Source organism: Hemicordylus capensis, chromosome 5 (assembly GCF_027244095.1).
Source record: "Hemicordylus capensis ecotype Gifberg chromosome 5, rHemCap1.1.pri, whole genome shotgun sequence".
NCBI lineage: Eukaryota > Metazoa > Chordata > Lepidosauria > Squamata > Cordylidae > Hemicordylus > Hemicordylus capensis.
In genome coordinates this window covers 228,660,057-228,686,955 of record NC_069661.1, presented here as the reverse complement: position 1 = coordinate 228,686,955, position 26,899 = coordinate 228,660,057, and the positions used below count along the sequence as shown (strand labels likewise).

The 26,899-nt window shown below is 44.5% G+C and overlaps 1 protein-coding gene across 6 annotated transcripts in view; it reads right to left on the bottom strand.

Annotated features, from left to right (window-relative positions):
• Positions 1-732: 732 nt before the first annotated feature.
• ATP6V0A4 (ATPase H+ transporting V0 subunit a4) overlaps positions 733-26,899 on the bottom strand; it is a 62,303-nt gene continuing 36,136 nt past the window's right edge. For all 6 annotated transcript variants that reach the window (XM_053258135.1, XM_053258134.1, XM_053258139.1 and 3 more), the window contains 6 exons: positions 26,058-26,274; positions 20,390-20,497; positions 15,559-15,693; positions 12,564-12,681; positions 10,599-10,770; positions 733-3,209 (listed from right to left, as the gene is read on the bottom strand). In XM_053258135.1, the coding sequence (XP_053114110.1) occupies positions 3,119-3,209; positions 10,599-10,770; positions 12,564-12,681; positions 15,559-15,693; positions 20,390-20,497; positions 26,058-26,274 (841 nt within the window). In that variant the 3' untranslated portion in view covers positions 733-3,118. The remainder of the gene's footprint in view (positions 3,210-10,598; positions 10,771-12,563; positions 12,682-15,558; positions 15,694-20,389; positions 20,498-26,057; positions 26,275-26,899) is intronic.

The following is a 26,899-nucleotide window of genomic DNA, read 5'->3' as shown; positions in this document are numbered from 1 at the left end:
TGGAGCTTGTTGTTATTTTCAAAACATGATTAATGCACGAGGATGGCGTGTGATATGGTGTCTCAGGGTGAGGAAGGATCTATACTTCTACTACTAAGACTAAGTATCTTAATAAAAAACTCGGCCCGCGACTTAGCCTGTGTTTTAGATTTCGGCCCCTTATGTGATTGAGTTTGACACCCCTGATCTAGCTCAATATTGTCTATACCGACTGGCAGGAGCACTCCAGGGTTTCAGATGGGTTCTCCACAACCCTGCCTTCTGCATACAAAGCAGATGCTCTACCACTGAGCTACAGCCCCCAGCCCCACATAAAACATATATTTTCTCAAAGAGATTAAAAAAAGAGGAAGCATTTGTTTCTGGTCCACAGGCAGTGGGTTCTCTTGTTTACTTCTACATTTAATATAATTCAAAACCTGTTTCAATGATGATGTGTGGGAAAATCTCTAGCCAGCTAATGTTAAGCTGTAGAACAATTAAGATAATAAAGGGGTTCTTGTACTGAAGTATGTTTATGAGCCCAGGGCTTGTGATACATTGAGTGCTTCCCAGTTATTGCTGAATCCTGTTTGTATTATTTAAGTGCCAGCAAAAAGAAATGTGATCTTGTAAAGGGATTAGTGACCATGTTGTCATCTGATCAAGGCTGGCCTTAAGTCAAATCAATACCTTAACATGTTTTCTTTGAAACATATTCACAAGCGAGACACGAAGGGCGGGATGCGTAGGTTGGTTTTGATGTATTTATTCCGTTCTGTTATCAAGCCAAATAACAAGCAGTTGGTTTTGAGATCTATACAGATACTTCAATAGCCTTCTTTTGTGAGGCAATGAAAGATTTACACCAGGAAGCGAAGCTGTGTTTGCACAAAGAAGTTGGGTGTGTGTGGAGGCAGCTGAAGAAGCAATGAATAAGACATCCCTTGGATTTTGTGAATGTTGATGCATACATTTCAACATGCCATATACTCTCATTCCTAAACATAACGTTCTACCTACCACCATTACGATTAACCAAAGAGAGGTGTTCAGAAGGGAAACCTTCTTCTTCACCCCTTACTACAAATCTAAATATACATATGCTAGTCTCAAGCATAATTTCCAGGAAAGACAACAATGAATCTTACAACTGGACATGGACTGTAATAAAATTCAGTTAAATTCAAACAATGGATCTTGGAAGACTGACATTTATTGTAGTGTACATTTTCATGAACTAGTCCAGAAGATGCATGAAGAATAATCCTCATAGTATATGTGTTTGTGATTTTTCTCTGTACTTGTGTGTGTACACGTGTGCACACACACACACATCCCTGCCAACTGAGGATTGTATTGTGCAGCTGGTGAAATGGAGTTCTACCCCAGGGGTTCCCAGCTCTGGTTTCCCCTGAGTTATTTCACTACAAGCTTTGTATTCCTGTAGTCATTATGGCCAGGGATGATGGCAGCTGTAATCCAACAACATTTGGAGACCCACAGTTGAGAACCCCTGCTTTAGTCCATGAGGCTACAATACATTTGTTAGTACTGAAGCTGCCATGGGACTCTGCCGTTTTTACTGCTACAGACTGAAACTGCAACTGTTTTGGTAGTGACAACCAGGAAATAAGTCCTCTTTGACACAGCAAGACTTACTTCCAAGTAAACTGCTCAGGCTACAAATATGGAATAGGGCCATTGGCAAGTTCCATTTGGTGGAATTTGCTGGCACTCCCGCTGACTAGAGATGGATGTTGTTGCTAGGCTCTAGACATGTGTATGTGGGAGGAGCCATCCTTTGGCCCTAACATTCCACCAGGAATTGCCCATACAGACAGGGTGGGGGAGGGCGGTAAATGAGCCGCAGGTGTGGCTCATTCGCACTCTGACCACCTCGCTCTGCCTTGCTCCATCTGCTGCTGCATTAACTCCAGGCATGCGAGTTGGTTATTTACCTGGTTCCCTGACCAGCAAATAACCAGCCTGCATGCCTAGGATTAATGCAGCACTACGTGAAACGAGGCAGAGTGAGACAACCAGGGTGGGGAAAGGTGAGCGGGAACTCATTTCCCACCCCGCCCTACCCATACAGGCCACTCCTGCATTCAAACACCAGCTGGTCTCCTGGGCAGGTGTGCCACAACTGTGGTGCATGCTGTATAGCAAAATCAGAATACATTTGCAGTCACAAAAACCAAGGAAACACAATCTATGGTCTAGTTCTTAACCAAGGTGTTCATCCTGTGACTGGGCAGTACCGTTTCAACCTACAGCTTGGGACTCACATGACTGGATGCTCCTCCCAACCACAACAAAAAACCACCTCCTTGCACTTAGAAAACTGGCAAATCAAGAAGGCTATGCTGGAAACCTTCTAGATGCTAGTTTTCTTTGCAGAGATCAGGTTTTGTAAAGTGGAGCATTCAGTCATGAGAATCCATACCTGTAATCTGAAATGGTACACTTCAGAAACTTGCTTCTTCTTCACACAGTCATGGTCATAGTTTCTTTAGTCCTGGGCATAGTGCCATAAAATAATTCAAGTGAAAGAAATACTGTTGACGTACAGAGCAAAGATGCACCGATGCAGCCTCCTAACAGAACAAATTACACTGGTACAGTGGGAACGGGGCAATTTTTGAAGCAATCCCCGCCACCTGGAAATATATCCCTGATGATTGCACAGCCATTAGGGACATATTTTTGAGTAGCACAGAGAACTTCCTGGGGAAGGGGAGGGCGTTAAACATTGCCACTTCCCTGTTGCACTGATGCAGCTAGTTAGGAAGTTCTGTTAGACTACTCTGCTTTTAGGTGCAACCTTGTTCTGTATGTCAGCCATTATGTTTACACCTTTGTTGAACTAAACTATTGATTCATATATATTTTTTCAATGGATGACAGAGGTTTTTCTAATTTATCCGTGAAGCATATTCTTAGAAAAGTGGATCGTCCAGCTTGCTAAGGCATGGCGATCTTCCCATGTAGCAATATGCACCTTATGAAGCTCATACCAAAGAGGTTTCTGTATCCTTCACAATTTTTTTAATTCTCAGGGAGATTAAAACAAAACAAAAAACAAAAATGCAGAGGTAAGCTTGGAAGTTTCAGATTTCCTGGTTCTAAACAGGTTTCAGTCATCTGATCCTTCTATGATGGTTTTGAAGGAGAATGGTGTAAATGCATAACCTGATCCGGCATAAAACTTGTTCTGGAACTCCACCCTAATAGAGAAAAATAAGATGCATTAAATCGGGAGATTGATTAGAACAATAAAAACCAAATTGCTTAAGACAGAGACAATTGCCTAATATAGGAGCTCTCAAATATGTTGCTGAACTACAACACTCATCATCCTCAGTCATAATGGCCTTCCAAAAACATCTGGGGACCCAAAGTTAGAGAATCCCTGGCCTTATATGAAATAAGAGAGTCTAGTTCAACTGCCTAATGACAATAGGTATTCCGGAAATTGATGAATCAGCTGGAAACCTTTTATCACATGTGGTGGACATGCACTAAAGCTCATAAATTTTGGATGTTAATCCACAGTAAGATGCAACAAATGCTAAAAATAGATTTTCATTTTTCTCCAGAGATTCTTATGTTAAATATGACTAAGCCTTAGATACCTGCAGAATATATGGAGTTGTCCTTATACATGATAACTGCGGCTAGAATTCTTTATACTTCTTATTGGAAAACTCATTTGTTACCAATGTTAGAAGAGTGGCATCTTAAAATTTGGGAATATGCTTCAATGGCTAGGATTACCTCATATACAAAAAATAAATCAGAAGATAAATTTGGCTTTATTTGGGAACGCTTTATACGTTATAAGTTGTTACAGGGTTGGATACCTCTTCCAAGATTTGGATTTTCTTTGCTAATGAATTCTTGAGCGAGCCTTCGTTAATCTTGATACTGCTTAATTTTGATATTTAGATAGTCAGTTGGATGTTCTGTTTGAATATCTGGGATTGGTGGTTGAAAGTTCTAATTAGAATATGGGTGGTTAGGAGGAAATGTTGACATGTTTGAGTGTTGTTTTCTGGTTTGATGTACAAAACATATATGAGATGTTATCTACTATATTTGTTTACTTTTCATTTTCTGTATTCTGTACTCTGTATTCTTTTTCTTATTAATGTTATTTTTTAAAAAAAAAAGACAAGTGTTTTGCAAAGCAAAGCTATCCCCATTTACTCCTTAGTAAGCCCTCTGTAATTACTGAGGCTTACTCCATGTATAGACTGTGTGCATCACTGACAGAGAAAATGGCTTACAAATACTTGACATTAATAAATGTCAAGTTTTATGTAATACAGCCTTTCTCTATCTAGAATTCTGTATTCCATGAGGGGATGGGGTCACAGATCAGTATTAGAGCACCTGTTTTGCATGCAAAAGATCCCAGGTTCAATCCCTGGCATCTCCAGATAGGGCTGGGAAAGACCGCATCCTTGGAGAAGTTGCTGCCAGTCAAAGCAGACAATACTGAGCTATATGGTTCAATGGTCTGACTATGTATAAGGCAGCTTCCTATGTGGGGAAGGGTTGTGGCAGAGAACACACAGAGAGCAGGGTAAGGAGTAGTGAATGCTTCTCTTTTCCATTGATGTGATTTATTAAGTGCCATCAAGTCCGTGTCAACTCTTAGCGACCACATAGATAGATTCTCCCCAGGATGATCTGTCTTCAACTTGGCCTTTAAGGTCTCTCAGTGGTGCATTCATTGCTGTTGTAATCAAGTCCATCCACTTTGCTGCTGGTCGTCCTCTTCTTCTCTTTCCTTCAACTTTCCCCAGCATTATAGACTTCTCAAGGGAGCTTGATCTTCGCATAATGTGTCTAAAGTATGATAGTTTGAGCCTGGTCATTTGTGCCTCGAGTGAAAATTCTGGATTTATTTGTTCTATGATCCATTTGTTTGTTTCCCTGGCTGTCCCTGGTATCCTCAAAAGTCTTCTCCAGCAACAAAGTTCAAAAGCATCAATGCTTTTTCTGTCTTGCTTCTTCAAAGTCCAGCTTTCGCATCCATAGAGTGTCATAGGAAAAACCATTTTCCAAACTATTCTAATCTTTGTAGGTATAGACATGTCACGGCATCTAAATATCCTTTTCAAGGCCTCCATTACAACCCTACCAAGTGCTAGTCTGTGGCGTATTTCTTGACTGCTGGATCCTTTACGGTTGGTGGTTGATCCTAAAAGGCAGAAGCTATCCACCACTTTAATGTCTTCATTGTCAATTCTGAGGCTGGTTGCTGTACCTGTTGTCATTAGTTTAGTCTTCTTTACATTTAGTCGTAGTCCCATTTTTTCACTGTGCTCCTTGACCTTCATTACTAGAGCTTGCTGATCATCTGCATTCTCAGCTATCAGAGTGGTGTCATCAGCGTAGCGCAGGTTATTGATGTTTCTTCCTCCAACTTTAAAACCACGCTCATCTTCTTCCAATCCAGCTTCTCTCAGTGTATGTTCAGCAGATAAATTGAATAAAGAAGGAGAGAGTATACAGCCTTGTCTTACTCCTTTGCCGATCTGGAACCAGTCTTTTTCACCATACAGCCATCTGGACTGTGGCTTCCTTTGGCTTCACCAGCACATCCCATTTATGTGCTGGTGCTCAAAAGAGCAGGTAGAAAGGGACTGGGCTTTCCCCAGAGGTGCTCTGATCAACAATCTCAGGAAATCTAGATGAATCCTTCCTGTAGCCCGCTTTAGCCTTGGCTGTGATTACGTTCTCATGAAGGGAGGAGCCCAAGGGAGTGACAGAAGGCCTTGCTCCTTTATATTAGTAGGGGTGAAAAAGACTGAGGAATCCAGCTGTATCTCCACTCAGCCCTCCCAGGGAGAAAACACGGCACGTATTAAACCATTGTCTGTCCTAAACAAATTCAGCAATAAACAACAATATCCAGCACTGTAGTGAGCAACAAAAACATTAGCTGACATCCTGACTTAAATTACTTGATCAAAGTCCTACTGAAATTTAGTCGTCCTTTAGAGTGACTCCTGACTAGTGCTATATTATTGCGTAACTTAGTCTGGATGTCAGCCACTGTGTTTCTGGCATTGAGAAAATACCATTTCCTGCACTACTGACTAACAAAGCACATTTAATTGAAGGATACAGATGACTGCCTGGAACTGGTTTGTTTTGGTGGGCAACTTTCAAATGACACAGAAGATGGGCCTAAAGAGGAGGTAATTTGACTACTTACAACAGGCCTTGATCATTTTTCGTTGGATTCAGGAGCCAGGAAATGAATACTCGACAAAATTACTTGACTTAGTGACAGGCATTGTGTCGGAGAGGGTTTATCCCCTTTATAAGTAACTTACCTAGAACAGAAACATGGCTACCTTGGACAAATAATGGTTTTATTAAATAATTCTACCTCTGAATATCCTAGTTTAGGCACCATAGTTAAATTTCTAGGTGCCATGATTCCCTGGCACTTGGGATTTGTCCAGCCCTGACTTACAACTGCTGGTTTACTAATAAGATACCTTGTTGCTGAAAGGGAGGTATGATAAGAGACCAAGTAAGGTCCCCATTTGAATCTTGCCTCTGCTATGAACCCCAAAGGCAGCTTTAATCAAGCCACTCCCTGTTACTCTCAGTCCTCTGCCAGTGATGTGGAAAAGTAATATTGACCTGCCTTAGACTGTTGCTATGAGGACTGCAACAAGACAATTGCCCCTTCCATGACCCCCATGCATTCATTGGCAACAATCAATGAGTGCAACACCCTTTTAGACCAGCTACCAAATGCATGGTGGTTGGGAAGAAGTTGGAGCTGACATCGTCCTGCTTCCCCACCCCGCATCACATGCATTAAATCAAAGGTTTTCCAACTGAGGGTTATGACCCCCAAGGGGTCCCAAACAACTTAAAAGGGGGTCCCAAACAGGAAGGAGCTGTCAGGAGGGCAGGGGCCTTTATTGCCATGTCCATGGTAAGGAGACAGTCAGGGATGATGGGAAGTAGACGGGGACATAAGCCAACCACTCTTGGCTCCTCCGCCACTCACAAAGCCAAGGGCAGGCACAGCAGAGGTACTTCTTTGGCTGAAAGGCCGGGGGAGAGTTCCCTTTTAGGAGACACTCGCTGGAGCTCATCTAGTGAGTGGCCCAAGAAGTGCCATTGCTGTGCTGTGGCTGCTGCCCTAAGCTTTGTGGGCAGCCGAGGAGCCGGCTGCCTCCCTTCCCATATCTTGGAGGAATTGGAGCAGCTCTTTGCTTTACTTTCTTGACTGCCTCTCTTCCTGAATGTTGGATTATAAGCCAAAGTACAAAGAATTAAGCGAGAAAACCATGAAAATACTGACACCCCCCCCCCACCCTTTGCTTGACTGCTACTTGAGTGAATCAGAGTTTTCAGCAGTTGCTACTATAGTGAGCAAACACCTGGCGAAAATAACTTGGAGCCTGAAATTAAATTGGCAGTCTCAAAAGAAAAAGCAAACAAAAAAACAACAACCCAGGTTTGAAAACACTTACGTAGGAGCAAACAAGCTCATCCTCATTTAAAAGGTAAATATACTTTATGTAACTCTACCTAATCCAATCAGTGGCTGACATCTTGACTAACAAAGTGTGTGTGTGCCTAACAATCAGTGAAGCACTAGGCCCTGTGCTAGTCTGCCATGCTTCCAAAGTGTGGGCACTCTTCTACTCTTGTGCAGGAGCACAAAGTTTGCCTGCACTCCGGGAGCGCTCTTCTAGACTGAAAACACGTTGCTTGACCCTCAGCAACACGTTTCTGGTTTACACATGAAGATATCAGCCAGTTGATTTAAATGGTGTGTCTGTCCGTGTCTGTGTATTGCAGCTCTATGTATTATTCTAGGTGGGGTCACAGTATCAAAATGCTTGAAAATCCCTGCATTAAATTAATAAACCTAGGAAGCTGCCTTATACTCAGTCAGACTGTAGGTCCATCTAGCTCAGCACTGTCTACCCTGACTGACAGCAGTTCTCCAGTTTCAAATAATGGTCTTTCACAATGCTACCAGGAGATGCTGGCGACTGAACCCAGAACCTTCTGCAGCAAAGCACATGCTTTGCCACTGAGCAATGTCCTTCCCTGTGTGTGGCGGACTAACATGTGAAAGGGGCTAAGCACTTTGAACACTCTAAAGTGCAACATAAATGTTAATAGAATAATAATAACTAGCTGACCCCACACAGAGCATTTGTGCGCTCTTTGGGGCTGGTGGTTGCCTCTCAAACCCCACCCCCCACTTCTGCCTTCCGGGCCCAGCCACCTCTCCTCCCCACTGCCACTTCTCCCCCCCCCCGTTTCTTTCCCCCCTCCGGGGCCTTGCCTCCGCGGCCAGGCCGGGCCCGCCACCTCTGGCCTCCACGGCCGGGCTGCTGCCTCAGCCAATCAGGCACGTCCGCTGCCCAAGCAATCAGCTGGGCTCTGGGACACACATTCCAAGTCACACCCAGGAGAATTAATATAATAGATTATTTATTATTATTACCATCATCATATTACTACTACTACTACTACTACTACTACTACTACTACTACTACTAGCTGGGCACAGAGCATCTGCGCCTCTAGTTCTCCATCCCCCACCACCACAGCTGCTGGTGTCCCGTCCCCCCCCCGGCATCCCTACCCCTGGCGCTGCTGCTGCTGGGCCATCCTTCCTTTTGTCCAGCAGGCAGGCTAGAGAGGGAGGTGGCCCCACCCTCTTTTCCGCCCACACACTGGCGCCACCATCCCCCCCCCATTTTCTCCCCCCACCACCAGTGCTCCTGACCCTGGTGCTTCTGCTTTTGGCCGGCAGGCAGCCCAAAGGGAGTGCACCACCCTCTTCTCCACCCATCCGCTGCCAGTCTCACTGGCCAGACTGCCATCCTTCCTTTGGTCCAGTGGGCCGGAGAGGGAGTACGTCACCCTCTCCACCTCCCGCTGCTCCCCGCCACCACCTTCTTGCGCTTGGCGACTGGGCCATCCTTCCTTTGGGCTGGCAGGCAGGCCAGAGAGAGAGGCTGTGCCGCCCTCTCCTCCACTCCACCTCTGCCACAGTTTCCTCCCCCCTGCCACCGCCATCTCCCTCACTATGTGGCAGCTCGCCCATGAACTCCCACGATTGCTGCCACGCATGGGATTAGTGATGGTTATGCCTAAGATAAATATATATAAATATTATTGTTGTTGTTTACACAGTCAGACAGGTGTTATTGACTGGGTTGTTTTATCCAGACATCGAGTCCTTCTCAAGGACCTGGGATGGCTGAATTTTATTATCAATGTTGTTGCAGAATATCATTGCAGAATATAGGCTGTTCCCAGTAAAGTTGCTTTTTGTAACTGGCTGATGGTGATTGCTGTTGTTATGCTGCCTTGTCATGCCTTTGTTTGTAGTCTGTGTGATCTTTTTACAACAGCTGATTAGGTGGTCCACTGTTTCATCTGCTTCTTTACAAAGGCAGCATTTGCTGTTTGTTGCTGATTATTCGACTTTTGCTCTTATTGCATTTGTTCTTAGTGCCTGTTCTTGTGCAACCAATATTAAACCCTGTTTTTCCTTCAAGTTGCCATTCTTAAGCCATTGCCAAGTGGCGGCTTATTATTATTGTTATTGTTATTATTATTTCTTGTTTACACAGACAGGTGTTATTGACTGATTTGGTTTATCCAGACACCGAGTCCTTCCCAAGGACCTGGAATGGCTGTATTTTAGTATCAATATTGTTGTTATTATTATAGATATCGTCACAAAATACAGGCTGTTCCCAGTAAAGTTGCTTTTTGTAATTGGCTGATGGTGATTTCTGTGGCCCCTATTGTGTTGAGGTGCTCTACAAGTTGTTTTGGAACTGCACCTAGGGCACCAATTACCACAAGGATTATTTTGGTCTTCTTCTGCCACAGCCTTTCAATTTCAATCTGTAGATCTTTGTATTTTGTTATTTTTTCTATTTCTTTTGCTTCTATTCTGCTATCACCTTGTATTGTTGTTGTTGTTGTTGTTATCAACAACAACATTTATATACCACCCTTCATTCTAGGACCCCAGGCTGGTGAACAACAAATTAAAAACTACAGATAAAACAATCATTACATTTCATTAAAAATACATTAAAAATCTACTACTACTATGACTACTACGACTACAACAACAACAAATATTTATATACTACTCTTCAACAAAAATTTCCAAAGTGGTTTACAGAGAGTAATAATAAATAAACAGCTACAACCATCAGAGAAACAAAGTGGGGTTACTCATCAACTAAAGGCCTGAGAAAAAAGGGCAATCTTCAGTCTTCTCTGAAAGACTGGGAGCCACATGGCTCTCATCTGAGGGTGAGTTCCAGAGTCTGGGGGCAATCACCAAGAAGGCCCTGTCCTCTCTGCTCAACAAATGAGTTTCAGGAAATGTCGGCACACAGAGCAGTGCTCTCCTGGCTTACTTAATCAGGTGGGTAGATTCAGCAGGGAGCAGGTGGTCCTAAAGATACCTGGGGCCCAAGTCTTTATTTATTTATTTGTTGTTGTTGTTATTGTTAACATTTGCAAAGTATTTTGTTTCATTGCTTATTTATTGGCCCCCTTTTCTACTTAACACAGCCCAGGCTACTTACCAGTGAAGTCTCAGAGCGTGCAGAAAAGCAGAGAGGCCCTCCATGATCAGCAGAATGGCTATAGTCAGAACAGCAAAGACAGCAAAGAGGACAAAGGCGATAATGAGTCCTGACCAGGTACTATTGGCCAGCCCATATCTCATCACCATGGTCCAGAGGACATCTGAGAGCTCTGCAGAGCATGTGGTGGGGGCAGCAGGGGTAGTGGGGGAGGGGGGGAGGAGAGGAAAGAGAAATATAGCAAGTGAATAATAGCCATGAGAAAGAAGACTAAGACCTGTTCAAACCCGAGATCCTCCTATAAAGGATAAAACCACAAATGGATGGCTGGTGGTTAGGCTCATAGGGAGTCACAGTCATAGGGAGATGTTGGTAGGCAACCTGAATGCTGACAGGTTCCAGGGTGGTATCAACAAGGGGAGAAAGTCCACAGAGGAGAGCCCTTCTTAAAATGTGTAGGAAGCAAAGAACTACAAAACCTCTAAGAGTTCCCAGAATAATAAAGGAATGCAGGATAATCCAACTTTTCCCTAAGCCACATTTTATAACTTTGCTGCATTTAGTGTAATTTTGGCTAACATTGCTTAGGGAGCCTTTGCCATGTGGTCATTTGGTGGTGGCAAACCCACAATCTGGGTCTCATAGTTTGGGAATACGATTTCAGGATGCTCAGAAGGGTTGTAATGCTCCCCAATGTTAGTAGTGCTAATGTAAGTGTCAGTAGCACTGGGGAAACTGCATTTCTCAGCCCCCTGGTCCCAGACACCCAAGAAGAGACAGGGGAAAGAGAGAGAGACTCTTCCATTCTCCTGCTGGAGAGAGAGACTCTTCCATTCTCATGCTGGAGCAGCAACAAAGGTAACTGCTGGGGAGGAGCTTGTAGGCTCAAAGGGGAGAGATCAGATTATATTGTGCTCCTGAGGACATCATTAGCATGTGATAGGATCCAGTTGGGCTCAAAATAAACCAAGCTACTTTCTGAATTTGGGAAGAGAATTATTCCCCACCTTCTCCACCCCAAGTCCAATTAAAGTCTGACTGGGACACTTCTCTGCATCACTAGTCATTTGTTCCTTCACTTCTTCCTGGATCTAATTTTAATTTTCTTTGTCACTGTGTATATGCATGCATTGGACATCCCTGAAAAGGTAAAGTCTACTCAGTGGCAGAACCTATTTCTTTCTGCATTGCCCTGGATTTCCCAACTAACCAGAATAAACTGGCCTGGTCTGCTCGTGTCTTTCACAGGAGCCTGATGTAAAGAAATCAACAGGTCAAGCTTTTCAGCACACATTAGTGGATCAAGCTGATGTTAAAAGGCACAACTATACTGGCCAGCAGAAAAGATGGCAACCCTATTTGAGTCTGAGTCCCAGCTCTGGCATAAGTGAATCCGTTTTGTAAAATGGTTGGTAAGGATCCCAATATTCTATTTCAGAAATGGTGTTGCCAAACATCATTTCAATATAAGACTTAGATGGAAGAGACTCAGGGGAGCTGAGTATAAGCCAAAATGATATGTATTTACTTGTTAAAAGATGCAAACTTGCATCAAAGTATCAACACCAACAGTATCAAAATACAAATTAAACTTACTTTCACTACTTCAGACATGATATTCCATGGCCCAACATCCATTTATACATATAAAAACATTCCATTTTCTCAGGCTTACAAGTACCACTATGGACATGCCTAGTTCTAGCCAGTGTTCCCTCTAAGGTGTGTGTGCATGCATGCGCTCTCATGCCTTTTGATATCCACTAAGTTAATTTTAGATCCTGCTCAGGTCCAATCAGGAAGGTCCCACTCTGAATACATGTGCGCCTCACTGCCTTGATACTGCCACCCAGAACAAAACTCATTCCACACACAGAGAGAGCACTGGTCCTAACCTCATCTTATTCTAAGCAGCCCCAGCAGCAAACCTGTTCCTTCCCACATAGATGACCACCACATACTTACGTGCATGCGCTAAGCTGAGTGCCCAGAGCCGAAGATAGGAAGCTGTGTTGGAAATGCAGCCCAGACAATATTCAATGGTGTGGATAGCCTGGTGGACACAGATGTCTCCAAAGTTGAACTGAAACAGACCAAAAACCACCAGATATGCTGCAGCCAGATCCAAAGAACTGGGTAATTTGTTCTGTGAGTCCAAGAAGTGTTGGCAACAGCCCTTGTTTGACTTTCATATCAGTTCAAAATCCATGCAAGAATGTTATGGACAACAGGATAAGCTACTGCCCAGTAAAGCCAACAAACCTAGGTCAAAGGGTGATTATGGGCCAATTCCCTCAACACTTTCTGAGCTGGAAAATCATGATGTTTTTTTCAGATTGGTGAAATGGTCTCGTACGTGCTCCCACAGTGCCACAGCAGGTTTGTGAGGGCTCTTGGCCACATCATCATTATTATTATTATTATACATATTTTTATACCGCCCAAAACTTACGTCTCTGGGCAGTTTACAAGAAGATAAAAACAACATTAAAGCATCAGTTAAAAACAAAAACCAAGAAATTTAAAACACAATAATTTAAAATTTTTAAAACAATATTCTAAAACAACGTTAAAAACGTCAAAACAGTATCAGTTACAAGCCTGGGTGAACAGATGCGTCTTTAAAGACTTTTAAAAAATGGTCAGAGATGGGGAGGCTCTTATTTCACTAGGGAACGCATCCACATGCTTTTGTAGACTTCTTTGTGGTGGCAGAGTAGGGTAGCCACACTGGTGACTGCCTTCTTTCCCCCTCTTTTTAACCTGCAATACAATCCTCCACCTCTGCTTTTGCATCACCGGATGCAATGACAGGAGCACTGCCATGATAGGAGGATTGCAACCTCATCAATGATAGGAGGACAGCAACCACCTATGAGGCTGCTGAAGAGTGCTGTTGGAGATGCAGGCTCCAGAAGGCATCGACTCTCTGTACCTGCAGTCCTATTGACCCACTAGGGGCATTAGGAGTAGAGATAGCAAGTTGGGGGACCCTCTCCATCCCTCTCTTTGTCTCTGCTCTGAGCCCCCATTTGTTGGACTGATAGTCTCAGGTACCATTCTCTCACCTGATTTCCATCTTACTCCTTCCCCGTATATACCTTATGTAGCTAGCAGCAGGATGTAAGCTCTCTCTATCAAGTTTGTATTTCCTAAATAAATCTCTTACATGTCTCCAGGTACTCTTAATTAGCAATGCTCCTCTCTCCTGTGCACAGGCTGCTGCAGCTGAGGTAGATAAGTAATCCAGCCCCTTCCTACTCCAATACTCTGAGTCACCTCTGCTAAGATACGCACCAGAAGGGCCTAGAGGACGCTGGCCTTACTGGTAGCAGTAGCAGCTGGGAGTGTTTCTCGGCAGCTGCACTGTTGGCCGCCATCTTATTTCACCAGGGCCTCAAGGATTGGCCATGGGCCTTTTGATGGCCCTTGGCAAGTGCCAGACTTGGCCAAGGCCTGACACAAGCCCTGAACTGCCATGGAATCAGACTATTAATCATGAAGGGCATAAGATATAAGCCAAGACATTCCTCTTTCAAATTTACCTCAAGTCAACCATGCTTCTCCAAGATAGGGCTGAGAGAGATTCCTGCCTGCAACCTTGGAGAAGCCGCTGCCAGTCTGTGAAGACAATACTGAGCTAGATAGACCAATGGTCTGACTCAGTATATGGTAGTTTCCTATGTTCCTATGTACTCTCCCAGGGTATCCTTTGGTAAATTGTTTTCTCTCAGTCTCAGCCCCTCTTTTCAACAATATGGGGATAATATTATTGACCTATCTTACCAGTTGATTCTAAGGATCAATCTGTATGGGGATTGCATGGGGAGCACTTCCTATATTTACACGGGCTGGCATGATGTGCAGGGCTCTGTAACATGGGGCTGCTGTGGACTCCTGAGCCAGTCCCATCACTGGTAAAAAGCACAAGCAGTGTGCCCATAGTTTACCCCATTCATGACAATGGGGAATAGGGATGCACACAAACCAACGTTCGTGCACAAGTTTGGCACCGAACCGGTTTGGAGGAGGTTAGAACCAGTTCAGCACCAAAGGGTGGGGAGCAGGATCTCAGGGGTTTTTTTTGGGGGGGGGGGGTTGTTTTTTTTTTTTTTTTTTAAGGAAAGCAGATACTTACCTGCTCTCTGCTGCCACATGCAGCTTCCTGCTGCAGCGGCACTGGCCCAAGAAGTCATGCACATGGTGTCTGCAGAGAGCAGGTAAGCACCTGCTCTCCTTTTTTAAAAAAAGGATCCCATTCCCCGCTCCCCTTCCTGCAGCACCAAACCTGTTTGGACCTTGTCCAAACCAGTTCGGTGGTGAACCTGTGCGCAAACCTTGGTTCATGCACATACCTGCGAAATCTGCAAAAACCTGCACAAATCTTTAAAAATTTGCAGAGCTGCTGCTTGTGCTACCTCCAGTACTTACCAGCATCAAAGAGGTCCACAGCAGCCTGAGGGCTCCATAACACTGCATCATGTAGCCATTATGGTTCCAAAACACTGCATCATGTCGCAATGCTACTTTTTGCATTTTCCAGTCGGCAGTCAAACAATGGCCTGACCAAACTGGGGCACTTTCACCATCATTTTCAGCACATGCAGATTTCATGAACTCTTCCATGTCAAAACCAGTTAAATCAATCAGCCCTCAGTTCTGTGAACTGTGAAAGTTTCTGGAATCCTGCTAGCTTCTCCTTACGGTTGTTGCGGGATTTGCAGTAACAGTCAGGAACATCACACCCATGCAACAGAACAAAGGGCAGTGCAAGCTCTCTTTTTGCACACCTCAACAACAATCCTCAAATCAGGGGAGTGAGAACTGAGGGCTTTCCAATGCCTGCCAAGAATGTATTCGCCACACACCCACACCCACACCTGAAAAATGGGTGGGAGGGGGTAGGAGAGTGAAGCATTCCACTGTGGTTTTCTTTAGGTCTGTTCATTCCACAGCCTACCTCTTCCTCATGGTCATCATGCCCCCCATGGCCGCCGCCACCACTGTGATCTTCTTGGCTTGCAATCTTGGAGTCCTTAATGATCTCTACCTCAATATCGCCAGTAGGACTCTCTGACATTCCAGGTGACTTCAGCTAAGAAGCAAAGCAGAGAACAGATATTGCCACCTTGTTATGAAGAGTCCATTCCACTTTTTTAAAAAAGCAGTAGATATCATATAAGATACGTATAAAGTGTGGACTGCCAGCAACTTACTATTGATTTCAGAATAGTAAAAATTGAATTGTTTGTTTATTTGAAATGTTTCTATACTGCTCAAAACTTGTGTCTCTTTTGCGTCTCAGTGGCTGACATACTATGCAATGTTACACACATGGTGGAATGTAACATATGCACAATTGTACACAAATTCTGCCGAGTTGCACAACATTATATATAATGACCTCACTGGTGCACAACTCCATTTGCACAATTTGTGCACTTGTGGAACAGCACTCTTGCGCAACTGCACAAACATTACATTCCACCGTGTGTGTAATGTTGTGTACTGTGTCAGCAATATAACCACTTCTTTTTCAGGAAAATCACAAGCTATCAACTTCAGGTCTATAAAATCAGGCATGATGTGGAGAAAGTTGATAGACATTTTTCTCCCTCTCGTATAACACTAGAACTAGGGGTCATCCCATGAAACTGATTACCAAGAAGTTTAGGACCAACAAAATGAAGTACTTTTTCACACAATGCATAATTAACCAATGGAATTCTCTGCCACAAGACAACAGTCTGGATGGCTTTAAAAGAAGTTTAAATAAATTCATGGAGGACAAGTCTATCAATGGCTACTAGTCTAAGGGCTATAGGCCACCTCCAGCCGTAGAGGCAAGATGCCTCTAAGTACCAGTTGCTGGGGAGTAGCAGTAGGAGAGAGGGCATGCCCTCAGCTCTTGCCTGTGGGATTCCCAGAGGCATCTGGTGGACCACTGTGTGAAACAGGATGCTGGGCTAGATGGGCCTTAGGCTTGATCCAGCAGGTCTGTAGTGATATGCACGGACCGCGGAGGCACAATCTGATGCCAGGGGGTCACTTTAAGGGCGGGGGGGTTGTACTTACCCCTCCCGCCGCTTTTCCCCCTCTGGCGCTCCAGTTTTGAGTAAAAAGTTTGGGGTGGCAGCAGTCCTCCCTGACGCCCCTGCCCCCTTGTTGTCTGCCCAAACCGGAAGTAACTGCCGCACATGTGCGCGCCGCCGACGCATGCTCGCACATGGCGCGTGCGTGCGTCAGTAGCACGCGCATGTGCGGCAGTTACTTCCCGTTTGGGCAGACAACAAGGGGGCAGGGGCGGCAGGGAGGACTGCTGCCACCCCAAAATATTTACTCAAAACTGGAACGCCGGAGGGGGAAAAGCGGCGGGAGGGGTAAGTACAACCCCCCCTACCCTTAAAGCGACCCCCCCCCCCGGTGTCGGACCGCTGGACCAGGCCACTTGCGAACTGGTTCGCAGGCCTGTAACATGGCCTGTGAACCGGTTCGTGCACATCACTACAGGTCTGTTCTTATATTCACACCTTGACAAGTTAGAAAAGGTCTTTATTCTTAAGCAAGGTTGTGGTTCCCTTTGAACTAAGGATCTACTTGACTGACAAATGCATTTGTGCAGTGAAACTATGAATTACAGGCACTGAAAACATTTATTTTTCCAAATCATCCCCCATCTAGGAAATGCATCTTGTAAGAAAAGGTCCACAGAGAGATTAAACACGTGCTTGTTAACAAGTCAGTGTTTTGGATCTCCCTCCCAAATGGAGCCGCGTGGCCCTGTGTGAGAGGGAGATTGGCCAGGAGCAGCTCTCCTTGCCTTTAAAAGGCAGGGAGAGTCATTCTGGCCGTGTGGCCAATGCAGCGTGGGCCAATTTCCGTCCCAAATGGGGCTGCATGGCCCCATTTGGGAGCGAAATCATTTCCCCCGTGTCCGACGTCTGACACAGCCCCTGGGGGCGGCAGCCCAGGTTCTTTGAACCCATTTGCCTAATGGTGGCTCCACCCCATTTTGGATAATGACAGTTTAACAGAAACAAAAACTGATTGCATTACAAGAGTTTTCAAACTGCCTGGGTTCTGGAGGCTGTTTTATATATGACCAAGAGGAAGGGAATTTTAGTTAACAGAGTCTCATACATAAACCAAGAAACCTAGATTCAGTTCTCTGCTCAGACATGCAGCTCTCTGAGTAGCCCTTGGCAGGTCGCAAGGTGTCATCCTGGCCTATCTCACAAGGCAGCTGTGGAGAGTAAAATCGGACAATCTCATGCATACAGCCTTGAGCTCCTTGTTGGATGGGCAGAACACAAACATAATAAATCAATGAATTCTATTTATTTTGTACAGAAAAATATTGACTGACACACAGAGCAAGGATGTGCCAGTGGGGTGAGAGACCATAGCAGCCTAAGAGAATTTCTCAACTGACATGGATAAGATAAACTAACTGCACTAGTGCAGGAGGGAAGCAGCTGTTTTTGATGTCCTCCTCTCCTCCAGGGAGTCCTCCAGTCGCTGACACCCTAAAATATGTCCCTAAGGGTTGTGCGGCTCCCAGGGACATATTTTCAGGTGGCACAGAGGACTTCCTGAGGAAGGGAAGACATGTCAAAAATGGTCACTTCCCTGCTGCATCAGTGCAGTTAGTTGGGAATAGGGATGAGCAGGAACAGGTTCGGCGCTCCCCTTCTGGAGCGTCGGACCTGTTCAAATGCCAGTGTTCGAGCCAGCTCGACAGGCAGCGGGAAGATGCCTTTAAAAAACGGGTAAGGCATTCACCTGCTCGTCCCCGCCCTGCCATTTCCCGCCTGCTGGCGCTCATTTCAGAAACAGCCGTGCGGGGCTGCAGCATTTCTTCCTGCAGCCCCAACTGGCATCGGCACACTCATGGCGGGGTGCACACATGCCGGCCATTTGCATAGTCAGCAACACAATCAGTGCTGCAGGAAGGAACACTGCAGCCCCGCGCCGCTGTTCTGTTTCTGAAATGAGTGCCGGTGGAGGGGGGACACGGACGAGCAAGTAAGGAGTGGCTTACCTGCATCTTAAAGGTACCCCTCCCCACCCCACAAGGGAGCGCACGAACAGCTCGTGTACATCCCTAGTTGGGAATTTCTGTTAGGCTGCGCTTCTCTCTGTGCACCAGTGCATTCTTGCTCTGTGCATCAGCCATTGTGAATGGTAGTATTTGATGGCTCTGAAAGCACTTTTTGGAAAGAAGCCAGTGAAGCATTACCACAGTGCATTCCATATGGAGAACACTATGTTTTCCTACCAAGTGAGTCATTTAAAGCTGTCTCAGGCTTTGAGACAAAGAAGGCATTTTGTTAAAGCTGCCCAAAAAGCCCTGTTCACACATTATGTTCAACTCTTGCACAATCCATGTACATTGTACATAGGTATGGATCCATATGCAAACATAGTTATTCACATGTTATGTTCAATGCACATATAATAGTATGTTTCCTATCAGAAGCCTCCATACAAGGGGGCCTGTACCCAGATTCACTTTTAAAATAAACGCAGATACAAGTCACTCACACAACATGTACAAGTGTATAGATATCTAAATGCAGATACAACATAATAATACACATGACCATCAGAGGAAAGTTTCGGAGAGGGAAGAACCCACACTTGGTTTCCAACACATGAGCAGAGGCTCCATGTGTCTCTGCTAACTCATCTCACAAAGGATCCCAGCACTCTGGGAAGGGAAAACAAAGCTGGGTCCGCCAGCAGCCATCTTTATCATAGAGTCTCAAGGCTAGAGGAGCTAGGTAGAGGAGATCTGCTGCTGTACCTCATGAAAAAGATGGTTGCCTGCAACAGCAAGTAATTTAAAATGGTGAATGCTCCCACATGACCAAACTCCGAGGCACAAGGGCCTTCTCTTTCCCTTCAACCTCGGATAAGATAAAGGTACAGAAATTGGGCTTTACAGGGTTGAACAGGCTAGGAAGGCGGGCTTCCTGTAGGTTCTCATGATTAGCAGCAGCTGCCTTTACTGCCTCCTACCCTCTGATTTCTGATTGTGAGAATGGGCCTGTTGTCTGAATAGGGCTAAAGTCTGCTCAGACAACCCACATTCAGTCATCACTGACTTAGGATAGCAGAAAAGAAGTGAAACATATCAGATATGACATCATAATAGTGAAAGACATCTGCTAAGTATATTTCTGGAAAACCTCAGGAGAACTGTCTCCTCCAAAATCCAGGCCAAATGTGTTTCTGCTCCGTTCTCAAAAAGAGCCTTCCAATGTTACCATTCTTCACGAGGCTACTAATTCTACCAGCTTATCTCTTTAACTTTTAAAATATTCAACTCAGCTAAAACTAGATGATATGTTCTTGGTTTTTGTTTAGAAATATCTGTGGAGGGGCAATCTGGATGGGGACCATAGCACATCTGGATTGGGACCATGGTGCCCTAATCCTAAATCTTTCCCCCAGTGCTGTTTTCCTGCTGGAAATCCCGCAACCCTCGAAGCTACCATTTGCCCCTGAAGGTGTCATTTGCTGCAATGATAAATAGCAGCTTTGGAGGGGGTGGATTTGGGAAAATCCCCAGGAGATTAACTTTCCCAGGAGGGGAAAGTTAACCCCTCCCTCCCCATGGTCTCACTCAGATCAGGCCTTCCATGAGGCTATTTTTATACACAATATACAAGCACAGAAGAGGCAATCACATGCTTAACATATCACCTACTTCAACTGTAACTTGACCCAGCATTCTCTTTATCTCTACAGAGGCCCAATGTCAGTACAGAAGAGAACTTGCGTCTTACCATATGCTGAGCTTTCAGGTGATTAGCTCGAAGGATGAAAGGCTTAATCAAGAGCATCCAAGGAATAGCAATCAGGGCAAAAATAACTAGGAAGCTCTGCACTTCTTGCTGGAAGGAATTAAAAAAACAAGACAACATTTGTTTTAAGGAAAATTTCACACCAATTATCTTTAAAAGAATGCTCTAACACTGGAAAATAAGAGCATCACAATCTTGTATACTATGCAGGCTTTAGAAATGAGGCTCATTTGCCTTGGTCTTATGGCTCAAGACTGGGCTGGGGAGAGACGTGTCTAAGCAGAAATTCAACAGGTACGGCTCCCCCAATCACTTGCTAGGAAGGCCCGTGACAAATTTCTGTCTGGTGCAGCTCTACAAGGCAATGTACAAAGCCTTTACAGCGTATATGGCACAGAAATTAAGATGGGCACTTTAATTTGCAATTCCCGCTCTTTTTAGAGCACAGCTGAAAATTTAAAGCATCTTAACTCTCATCTTACTGAATTCAGCAAAATTGCTTGAAGACTGTACTCAGAACCCCATCAGTTTCTTTGGTGACAACTCAGAGTGTGGCTATTAACCATACATTTTATTACATACCTGAGGCTGCACCTGATGTATGTTCAAATTCTCCTTTCCACTCGGCAGGGCAATAGAGGTGACCAAGTTACCCTTGAGTCAAATAAGTCACCCTGGGACAGTTTGGATATTTATATGAGCTCAGAGTGAAGACACAGCTGGTCATTTTGCCACACACTTTACCTCACATCTATATGTAATGTGTGGTAAAATTCTCTTTATCACACACCAGCATGATACAGGCTTCCTTCAGCTGCAGTCACATAGGAATCACTTCCCTGTGGTACTATCCTGCAAGACTGCAGACTATGTGTAAATCCCACAACCATGAGAGCTGGGTCGACTAACTGGGAGGAGAAGGCAATGGTCAGGCCGGAGATCTCACCAAGCTGCCCAGCTGTGGCTGCAGCATTTACACACATACTGCAGCCTCATGGGATAATACCACAGGGCCGTCTACACAGTTGTGTGTGTCTATATTTATTTTTACATTTCCTATCTCACTTGTTGCTATAAAACTGCTGACAATAAAAGAACAAAATAATACAATAAATAAAATTCTAACCAAACACTGAAACAAGAAATCTGTAGCTAAAAGGCCATTAAAGTGAACATAAGTTTCTGTGAAGTGACCAAGCTACCTTGGGCTGAGAAAGCTTCCTTCACCCACACCTACTCTGTTAGTGTGGTCAGACTTTGCCCAAGTCTCCTTGGGGAGGGGAGGGGATGGAACAGTTTCTCCATAATGGCTCCCTTATGGGCACTCCTTGCTGCATGCTAATAGGATTTGCAAGCCCTTTGCCAGAGAATTCAATAAAGCTTGCACATGGGGCAATAGAAATTAGAATTGACTGGGCAGAATCTTGTCATTGATGAAGATGGCACAGAACTGGACATTTGCATTCCAAATACACACCATAAAAAAACAAAACACTCCACTCCTTCTTTCTGGTTGCTTTTATGTTTCCTTATGCTGCAGCACATCCATATTCTAGTTCAATTTAGTGTCATTTTCACCTGGCAACTAATTTAAGTTAAGTCAATTAAATTATTTTTTTGCTGGTCAGAGACTGAAATAAAGTTTAACTCGACAGTTATATTACTGAAGAGCCATTTTGTATGCTACTGCTCACTGAAAGCTTGCAGGAGCAATTATGAAGACTTTTGGCAATAGCTGTAGCATCTGATTCGTTTTTTAAAAAGACCAAAACAGTTTTAGTCTGCTAAATAGGATGATTGTCAATGGCACCAGACCTGTAGGGGGCACTATACAGCCAACTGCCCAGCTTTCAGCCAGCCATTTTGCCACTGATTCCATAGGCCAAAACAGATCTAAGATGGACAGACGCTTTACATGGTACATGCAGGAGATTTGGATGTATACTACTGCTGCCATCTGTTCACGTTATATTTGATACTGCAGTCCTATGTGACCTCCTGACTTCAGTCTAACACAATCCAGAAGTTTCTAGTTTTGTTTACTGAAAGGCTTGCAGGTCTGTGGGAGTTTCTGAAGTTTTCAGAGCACACACAAGTTCTGTTCAGATGACCATCACATGTTTAGAGAAAACATGTAGATCAGGGGCAGGTCTTGTCGTAGCAATTCTGCACACCAACACACACATTTACTGTGTACACAATGTCATACAAGCAGGGCTAAGGTCTATTACTCATTATTAAAATGTTTTGCTTTAAGTTGGGGTCCCAATTTGTTAAAATAAATTATCCAACAGCTTCCAGAATGGTGAAATTACTAGCTGAAAAACTGCAACATGTTCTGGGAAACCACTTAACTTGGTTGTTGCTAATGGCATGATTAATTAGGACTGTTAGGAAAGATGTTTCTCAACTTCTGAATTGTGTTTTAATTTAAAGATTATTTGGCCAGCTCGAGATGAGTACGTCGCTTGTGTAAGAGTATGCTAATAATCTGGAGCACTTGCTAACAATTGTTTTTCTGTTTTCTGAAGGCTCAAGTATGCCATTGTAATATGGGCACTGAAGCCGACGTGGGTTTTGGTAATATTATGGAACAAAGCAGTCTGTAGAAAATGGTTGATGCTTGCCCTCATCTTCAGTACTCTGTAATGAGGACTTCTATATAACTAATTAAGTTCATTTGAATCACTTAAACTTTATAGGCCTCTTAGAAGTTGTTTTCTCTGACCTCCCTGAAGATGAAGAGTCCAGAGGCGCTCTTAGGACCAGGCTATGGGGATCTGGCCTGGTCCTCCACCGCATTGGGGGGGGGGGGTCCTCCGACACTCCCTCCCTCCATGAGCATCACAATAGAGGGGCAGACAGGAGTCAAGACAAAAAAGAAATGTGCTCTACCAGGATGGTTAAGAGGCGGGTTGCCTGACATGGCAGAGATGAGATGCCGGCTGAACTAGCAGGGCTGGGCGATTTCTCCCAGATCACAGCTACAAAGCTGCTGCCAGCAGCTATCCACAGCCATGGCGGGCGGGGAGAGAATTCTGAGCTGACACCAGCCAAATGACAAGGGCTGACATGACTGCTGCCCTGTAACCAGAAGGTTACAAGTTCGATCCTGACCAGGGGCTCAAGGTTGATTCAGCCTTCCATCCTTCCGAGGTCGGTAAAATGAGTACCCAGAATGTTGGGGGCAATATGCTAAATCATTGTAAACCGCTTAGAGAGCTTCCAGCTATAGAGCGGTATATAAATGTAAGTGCTATTGCTATTGCTATTGATGGAGTGCTATAGGGCTAAGCAGAGGCGTATCTAGGGAAAATAGCACCTAGGGCAAGCACTGAAATTGCGCCCCCTATCCAAACATCTGACACCCATCTTTCAGATAATGTTACCATAATATCAGCTCAAAAATACAAGTCAAGCTCGTTAATCTTTTAATATTTCAAAAACTATTTAGCAGTGGACATAGCCAGACCAAAAAGTGCTGGAAAACTACAAATTTCAGTATGCTGGGGGCTCATGAAATACCCAAATACTATATGGAGGTGTACTTGGAAAACTAAACAGAAGTGCCTAATGCTCTACTGTGCATTGTAGCATCACTATTACAGAAGTTTTAAAAATAAATGGAGAATTTGGCTTTTCCCAGATACTCTTAAAATAATTAAAGGATATGCAGAGTAAATGTGTCACTGCTTGGAATATAGTCTAGTATTTCAGAAAGACAGTTAAAATGAGAGAAAGAGAGCAAGAAACTCCCAGTGGGCCTTAATACTAAGGATATCACACTGATTTAAAGACAAACTCACCATTAGTAGCCATATTATTAAGACATCACATTTAACTCACTTATCACAAGAAGCAAAGTAAGAGCAAATGAATACAATCCTAGCTCATAAGCTTCAGCTCAGTATTCACAAGGCCTGATCCTCTGTACATAGTGCCAAACTAAATATGTGTACAGTGACTTAAATTATATTTAAAAATATTTTACCTGTAGCCCCTTTGGGTGGGCTTCCTAAAGGCTGTGGGGGGTCTGCAAAGGTTTCCCCTCCCTCCGCTGGCCTCTAGGGCCTCGCAGGGACTATTTGAGCATGTGTGGTGGCCATTTTTATATATATATATATATATATATATATATATATATATATATATATATATATATAAATGGCCATATATATATGGCTGCTAAAAACAAAATGGCCACTGCGCATGATCAAATGGCCTGTGTGAGGCCTGGCCTGGCCTAGGGCCTCATAGAGGCCATTTGAGCATGTGTGGTGGCCATTGTGTTTTTGGCGGCCATTTTTTTAGTTTTAGAAAATGGCGCCCCCTTCAAGTGGTGCCCAGGGCACGTGCCCTACCTGCCCCACCCTAGATACGCCCCTGGGGCTAAGGTGCACAGTGGGGAGCAGGAGCAAGCTATCCTGTAAATCGGGGCTTAAGAGTAGAAGCTCTCTGGATAAGGGAGCTGGAGCTGCTGAGCTCCGCTCCAGGCACTAGTCTACTGGGTTATTTACATAACATGTGCTTTGAGTCAGGTGAGAGAGGGCGGCTACTATTTCACCTTCAAACTTGGCAACCTGAGGCTCCCTGTGTCCTGGGCAAGACCTCTGCTCCTCCTCCAGGCATACTTGTCATTGACAACGTCTCTTCCTCCCTCCCTTCCTCCTAACCCTCCTTTACAAAGCTGCTGCCCCATCCCCACCTTCATCTAGTTTAGAGCCTTTAAGTTATTATTATTATTGCCTCGTGGAGGTTTCTCTCAAGAGTTGCATTAATCACCCCCCCTCACTTGAATGGAGTAATTCAACCATTTCTCAGGGGCTGCACTTTCCTGCCTTGTCTGTACATTACTGAAGGAAATGTTTCCCTTTGGTGTTTGCTGCCCTCCGGCACTCTCTTCGAGGTCCCTGCCCCATCTTACTCTTCACAGCCCCCCCCCCACACACACACATGCTTGCACCCAGCTTTACAGGTTTTATTATGACCACAGAATTGGTCCTCTCTGGCTCGAGAGTCTCCAGCCAGTTCCACAAGAGCTGGATTTGCTGAGATTTTAACGAGCTGTCACTTTTCCTCCATCGACTTTCTCCTTTCCCTTCTTCCTTTCTTTTCCTCGTGTGTCTGTTTATTTGGATTGGAACAGTTCAGACAATATTGTCCATCAGCCCCAACCACCATGTGATTAAAAACAAGGATGCACATTCTCCCCCCCTCCCCCCGCCCTGCCACATTGTTCTGTTCCCACATACTCATTCGGGAAGGGCAGAACAGTTTCTAAACATATGGTTTATGATTAAACCAAACACAGAGGGGGGAGTGGGGGGAAATATGTGGGATGGGAATATGTTAACTTGCGTGTTGAATAGTTTCTTTCTGCTAATGCATATTTGCATAAATATACTCGTTTCAAATTCTTATATTCTCGTGAGTTCAGTTGCTGTTTGTGCCCTCAAGAATCCACGTTAAAAATACTGCATGTGTCATGGTGTGTGTATGTGTGTGTGTAGGGGGATAATGCTTAATTTGCAGCTGGGGCAGGGCTTTCAAAGACCTTTAGGTGATGATGTTTAATGGAAGGGCGGGGCTCCAAAGGCCTTTCGGTCTAGGCTTCAAAATTACCTAGGAGCACCTCTGGAAGAGTCCATACCTGATGTTCGTAGAGAGGAAGATTTGACTCATCACCATAACTGAACAGAAACATGTTGATGAAGTGGATGAGGATGCTTGGGGCATATTGGGCATCATGGGCACCATATTGACACCACTTGAAAATAATCATGAAAACCAGGTAACCAAATAGGCAGAGGATGAAGATCATCTCTGGGAGGAACTGCAGGACTATACTGACGGTTCTCTTGAAATAACTGAAAGACATGAGCCAAGAGAAAGAAAAACATCAATGTGGATTGTCAGTGGACACCATGAAAGCAAAGAGATTACAGGATGACAGGGAAAGGGAGAGGAAACCTGGGCCATATTAGATCACCTTTTGGCTTATTTTGCTGTGGTAGTATCAACCCATATCAGCTTCACTATATGGACATGACCTAATTCAATCAGACCACTAGCCATCCTGAATGGTGTGGGGGGGGGGGGGAGACAAAAAACCATGAGAATCTGGATGATGGTGTAATCAACACCAATCTTAGCAAGCTACAATTCCCAGGAATCTTTGCACGGGCAACTTCCTGTTGGAAAGCTTTGGGGCCTGAAGACTGAGGAGCAGTCTGTAGGTTCACCCTCCCAGTCACTCTGCTGAATGACAGCTTTGGAGAAAAGAGAAGCGCCAAGAGAGCTCACAAGGAGCAGAGAAACTATGAGCCGCTGGGAAGGCTGAGGAAGGCTGGCAGGGATGTATCTGGAATAAGCCAAAGAACTCTTGGAAAATGTTCTAAAAGAACATTTAGAGCCAGGGCCTTCTCAGTTGTGGCCCCGTCTCTATGGAACGGTCTCCCGAATAATATCAGAGCTCTCCATGATTTGTTGGCT